We start from the raw sequence: 6700 nt of genomic DNA, 5'->3' as shown, positions 1-6700 counted from the left end.
ATTCAATATGATTTTTTTTTCATGTGAAATTATAGAATCATATAGAGATTATTGAAAAACAAAAAAAGTGTGTGTGTGTGTGTGTGTGTGTGTGCAAGTGCACACGTGAACGCACACGCCCATATGTAACATTTTTGGCCTTTGAGTTGCCTCTGAAATTCAATCATTTTCAACTTCATGTTTGGTCCAATCTGACGATTATACCTTATAGAGAAAGATGATGCTAATTAAGTGTGCTATCTTTAATTGTAATAATGATAGCTTAGTTTGTATACATGTATAACCCATTTCAGACTTGTTAAGAATTTCATTGGGCTTCAATCTTTACCCTGTAGGTACCTGCATGATACCATAGAGACCAAATGTAAGATCTTAATGACACTCTATTTTAGGTCTTGTCCTTGAGAAGATACATGTATCTACTACATGTACCAGTACTTTGCATCCTTCATTTGAAAATGCCTTAAGGAACAAACTTGTAACCCCCCCCCCCCCCTCCTTTGGATAGGCTACTAAGGCCATCACTGCCACTATCATGAAAATGTTTTATTCTTTACTCCTAACAGTATCTACAGTGTACTCTTTGAATCCTCTATCTCCAAGACAGATTCCTGCCACACAAACAACATGAATGAATAGCAATGATATGTAATGGCTTACTTGAGCCTGTCCTTGGTTATGCCCTTGGCATATGTAAACTAAAGAGTACATTGTACTAAAGACTTTTGAAGCCACACACATTAACTTGTTCACTTCAACCAGACATAGTGTACTCACACTCTCTTTTCAATTCAAGCAATGGCCCTAAAACGACACAGTTACACATCATATTCTAACCTGCATGTGACTTTATTTCCATACCAACATTTCAATGATAGTTCTGCGTACACTTTCTCAATTGTGTTGACTTGATAGCTTATTCTGAAGCTCTCATAACATGCAATTTATTTTTTACCCACTTGTGATGTTATGTAAGGCACCCTCGACAAAAAGTTAGCCAATGCTAATATACAAAAATCTAGATTTTTATGGAAACAACATGATTTCATTATTATAAACTACACAGAGTTTATAGTTTGGTGCTTGTGTATTTTATGAGCATGATCAAATCTATCATGATTCAATTTGAAGAATGAGGACTATCACTGAGTGAGTGTGGTAATTGTGGACTAATACTTCTTTATGTAATGGGATATCAGGCCCTAAAATATCAGGTTGAATGTATAAATGTATTACACAGACATTTCATTAGTCATTATTGAATGGAAAGTCCTTAATTGCACTAAAAGTATGACTTGTGGATTATTCATATACACTTAAGATGTGTAGCCAGTAAGCTCACCCCATGCAGTCTAAGATGTGAGGTAATATTCAAATCATAAAACTTTATACCTTACATATATTTCTTTCCATTAAAACAGACATGCATCTCCCTAACTAGAATTACCTTTTCATCATGAATAATGCTTGAATTTTGTATCAAAGGTCCACTTTTAAAAATGGCTGACAACAGATAATTTTACACAGTCCTGTATGGTACACAGATAACATACTCATTACACTTATATTTGAATTTTGATGATTACATGATACACAAAGCTAATGTTTGTATTTCATATCTGATATGGAGGGTTAGTGAAACACAATGATACCTCCACTCTAAGGATTAATATTACGTAATTTCTTTATTTTGATAATATCTAAAATGCGCATATCAAAGGTGTATATGTGTATCATTAAAAAAGAAATATATATTGATTGATTGATGATACTTTATCCCGCAAAGTAGATAGACAACAAATTGCATGTATTGTAAATGTGTTTATATCCATATCACATATACACCTCTGCATACTTTATCATATATTATATAATATATATATATTCCTTTGTATTAAGGCTATTATGCATATTCTTTTCCATTACATTCACAAACCCCTTTCCTTTAAATGGTAGAAAGACTTCAATATGCACGCAGTGTCGATTCATTCGCCATTTTGATTCACCTATAGAAGTTACTGGTGGGATGCGCCAATGGCATCATATACCATCTCATACACAGCCTAGGGTTTCTTTTACCCATCTTAATGAAACAAAAATATATGATAAAAGAACCAAATCCTACAATGTATTGACAGGATATACATTAGAAAAACTTTCTGAGTGAAAAGATTGGGGTCATTCTTATCTTTCTTACACACAAATGAAGATCTTGCCTTCAAGATGCTACAGATATGAATTTGGAAAAAAAAAATCTACATCTATTCCAAGATTTCCAATGTCTTTCTTTTTATAAAATGAAATGATGAAAATAAAAGTCATAAATCAATCTGTAATGCATCTCATCTGGCCATCATACCATGAGGTCTACATTTAACATGTTGTCTTTCCAATGGAGGAAAGCTATGGCAAAGAAGGCGTAACCACCAAATAGTTACATATCAACAGTTACATATCACAAGCAAAATTTGTGACAAATTCTGCAAAGTCTTGATATTGATAAAGTTGTGTGAATGAGTCACTCTGCTGTTCATCTACAAAACTATCAAATGTGACTGTGCATCACAAAACCAACAAAAAGCTGCACACACTGATTTTGTGTGAGGACTGAAAATAGGTGAAATGGGTCAACCTAGCAAATATTGAGTTTTTCATAATTTCTGAAAGAGCAAGTCTTCTTCTACATTATGTTGAAATTTGGGATCATAAAACAAACGGGAAATTGTTTTTAGCGGTTTTTCTTCAACACTTTTTTGTAGAATAGTGTGATTATGTGTCTTATAGAGTCCCCTTTTCATTTCTTAAAAACCCTGTACAAACTCTTCACTTTCAACTCTAACTACAATTATCACTGAAGGTGATTAATACCGCCACCCCTAGTGTTGCTGTATAGTATGTGATGTCATGAGGGCAATGACGTTAATATCAAGTTTGAGCACTTGTCGAATTGGAAACAGAATAATTTTAGTTTACTGTACAATTACAGAGTTGACACTGAGTTCCACAAGGTTTGGGTAAAATGTGTGGTTACCATGGCAATGCACTGTCTGATACAAACACGAGGGACATCTTGCAAAACTACACTTCTAGATCATGACATATACTAAATTTGATTTTAATTGCTTGAATGATGGAAAAGTTATTCGATCTGCAAGGTTTTGGTAAAATTGTGGTTACCATGGCAACGGTTTGTGTGACAAACACAAAAATTATGTGTTCCACATCTATACCTCAGGGCCATAATGCCTACAAAATTTGGTTTCAATCGCTTTAAAACTGTGGAAGAAGTTCACTCCACAGGATTTTAAAAAAAAATGCGGTTACCATGGCAACGCATTGTCTGATACAAATACAAAGGACATTTTGCAAAACTACACTTAAAGAGCATCATACACACCAAATTTCACCTTCATAGATTAAATGGTTCAATTTGATACAAAAATGAGTGGTTACCATGGCAACACATTTTTCTTATATTAACATATTGGTGTCTTGCATAACTACACCTCCCGATCACATACATACTAAATTTGACCTTAATTGCTAAAATGATGTGGAAGTTATTCAATCCACAAGGTTTTGGTAAAATTATGGTTACCATGGCAACGCTTTGTCCGACAAACACAAAAATTATGTGTTCCACATCTATGCCTCAAGGCCATAATGCCTACCAAATTTGATTTCAATTGCTTCAAAACTGTGGAAGTTGTTCACTCCACAAGATTTCAAAGAAAACATGCAGTTACCATGGCAATGCTTTGTCAAGTACAAACACAAAGAGTGTCTTGCATAACTACACCTATAGATCATCATAGATACCAATTTTGAAATTGATTGCTTAAACACTATGGAAGTTATTCAATCCACAAGGTTTTGGTAAAATTATGGTTACCATGGCAACGCATTGTCCGACAAGCACAAAAAAACGTCTTGCACATCTATACCTCAATATCATCATTTACCCTAAGTTTCATTTAAATTGCTTCAAAACTGAAGAAGGAGTTCGCGACGCAAGATTTTGCAACAGACCGACCGACCGACCGCCCGACCAACATCACAATGATTCCTATATACCCCCTTCACACTACGTGTGGCGAGGGTATAACTTTAGAAAGGATGATGCTATTGCTTTCAAAATTGGCATCAATCATGGACAGATTGTGTTGATAGAACATGCCCAATTTCAGCTTAATCTGATAATCCCTTCATTGTTGTTGCTCCAGTGGTTTACATCCTGTCTTTTTTGTTCCTTTCATTGCACAGCTAGCACAGCTTGGTAAAGATTAAAGTGCTTGAATAGACCCTGTACTTCAGAGCCTCTTTTCTCAGTTCATACTTTTCCGGAGTGTGTACTTCCTTTCCAATATTTAGATATTTGTATTGAGTTATATATCATTTTAAAGCTTAAAGTCTGCTCTTTCAGAATCTGCTCTTAACTAAAAATCCATGTCTGGCGACTTTTAGCTGGTTTTGTGAGACAGGGTCACAAATACTCGGAAGTGGCACAATGACCATTGCCTTCATCAGAGAAAAACAAATCCAAAATTTCTCCAAACGTAAATGGGCATCTATTGTCTCATCTTCAAGGCATTGAGGAAAACAGCAAGAACTTTACAAACCTATACACACTAGTTTCGCAAATTATTCAAACAAAATAACAAATTTCGCCTTCATTTAAAATGTTAAAAATGCACAGACAAACACCAACTTTCTCTGATTGCCAGATTTATAATTGAGTGACATATTTGTAGGATGTAATCATATAACCTCAAGTGTGATTTCATCCAGTTTGAAAGACAGTACATATCAAGACTACAGAAAAGACATGGTTGTGTAGAAAAGTTAGGCATGATTTATATGATAGTGTGAAGCAATAAAATGTCAAGGTGTATTGTTGGTAAGGCTTTGCTGGTTTTGATACAAAAATGTTCACAAACCAAGAAAAGTTGATATCAATAGTGAATTCTTCCATCTTTCTGCAATGACATTCTTGAAGCATGAGATTTGTGTATCTAGGTAACTTGTCATGGGATATTGTTCTAATTCAAATACCTAACAAAAAAAGAACAATAATGCATGTTTGAATCTTTGTTTAATGTATCTAATATATCTGAAATGCTCACACTATTCTACAAAACCTCAAACCTAATATGTACCAGGTGAATGTACAATGACGACTATGAGGTGGGATTACAGACATGAGAAAAACACCAATTAATGAAAACTTGGATATGCTACCAAAAGATCACACTAAGACTAAAGAGCATGAACTACCATCACAAACAATATTTGACTGTCGTTGAGGTCTCGTTTAGAAAAGGCCAACCTTCTTCTTCAGATTATCTTGTTTCCACTTTGGAATTGTTGTGTACTTCTCGTAAGGCATTCCAAAGAACTTCTCAAAGTCTGCAGCTGACAGGTGTTTCTGAAAGAAATGAAATAAGAAAAACAAGACAATCAAAAACACCTTACTTCATTCAGGTACGTTGCTATAAAATGGGTGACATTCACCTTTTCCCAAAAAGACTGTGTCCCATGTTATATTCATTTTGTTATTGCTGAGTAAAAGCATGACTACATTGGGTAAGATACTTCTTGTATCATGAAATATAAACAATGTCAGAAATGTGTGGTAACATTACTTGCATGTTATTTCTTAATTGATTTTATTCATTTAGTTATAATCCAGTCTTACAGGGGACCTCTGGATGATTTTCAGACTTTAACATTTGAACAACTATAAATTAGTTAAACTGAGTACAGAATTCCAGAATTTATAGTGACTGGGATAAGGAATGAAAATGTTTTTGAAATTTATAACAAATTGCAATGAACAAGGATAATGACTTGGCAGCCTCACCATAAGAATGCATGAGTTGGGGCTCAAGGAAGAAGAACAAAAGAAGAAGGCATGCATAGATTCTTCACATGTGAACTTGTTGAGCAAGCGGTATTGTAATGGAAATACACTGCTACATTTCTGAAATATGTGAACCTCCTATGTCATGATTGTTCAGTGTAATTTGTTGAAGGTTTTCAGTTTATTGGTTTCTCTGCTCAAGGATCACAATAAATTCCACAAATCCATACATGGAGCTGTCGATTTATGTACTACATGATGTGAAATTATGAAAATCGTCTGGAATGCCCCTTTAACTGGCAAACATATTGAGATATAAAAGTTTGAGGGTTTGTTTGTTGTTGTAGTTTTTTTTTCAGATATTCCACTCATAAACCTACACAATTTGTTTATTAGAATATTTTCATCCCCAAAATTCTTATGCACTCCAGAAATGGACAACATTTATGCAATCATTTGCTGGTATGATGCTCCATTATAACTTGTGCATGATGCATGTATACACAACCACCATGTGTGCATGCATGCTAATAAAGCTGATATGTGTACTTGCAGCCATTGCTTTACATTGGACCCATAAGCTGCTGAACATACATATTTCACTGAAATGCACAAATGGCATTAAATATTCAATAAAGTTTGTAAACAGTATCATTACTTAGTTTCATCGTCATAGGAAAATTCTTCCCTAGTTTTGCTGTCCCTCTAAATACATTTAAACATTACAATAACAATAACACAAAACAAGTTAGAGATCTAAGTCTAGTCAGCAAAGCAATGTGCAGATAGAATAAAACATAGTGACACACCATTATATTTTTGAGAAACTGAATGGAAAAT

General features: G+C 34.3%; 1 protein-coding gene across 1 annotated transcript in view; it reads right to left on the bottom strand.

Annotated features, from left to right (window-relative positions):
* Window positions 1-4218: 4218 nt before the first annotated feature.
* LOC140245487 (villin-1-like) overlaps window positions 4219-6700 on the bottom strand; it is a 127740-nt gene continuing 125258 nt past the window's right edge. The window contains exon 25 of the mRNA XM_072325056.1: window positions 4219-5425. Within this exon, the coding sequence (XP_072181157.1) occupies window positions 5312-5425 (114 nt within the window). The 3' untranslated portion in view covers window positions 4219-5311. The remainder of the gene's footprint in view (window positions 5426-6700) is intronic.

This window comes from Diadema setosum, chromosome 22 (assembly GCF_964275005.1).
Source record: "Diadema setosum chromosome 22, eeDiaSeto1, whole genome shotgun sequence".
Lineage (NCBI taxonomy): Eukaryota > Metazoa > Echinodermata > Echinoidea > Diadematoida > Diadematidae > Diadema > Diadema setosum.
This window is presented reverse-complemented; position numbering and strand designations above follow the sequence as displayed.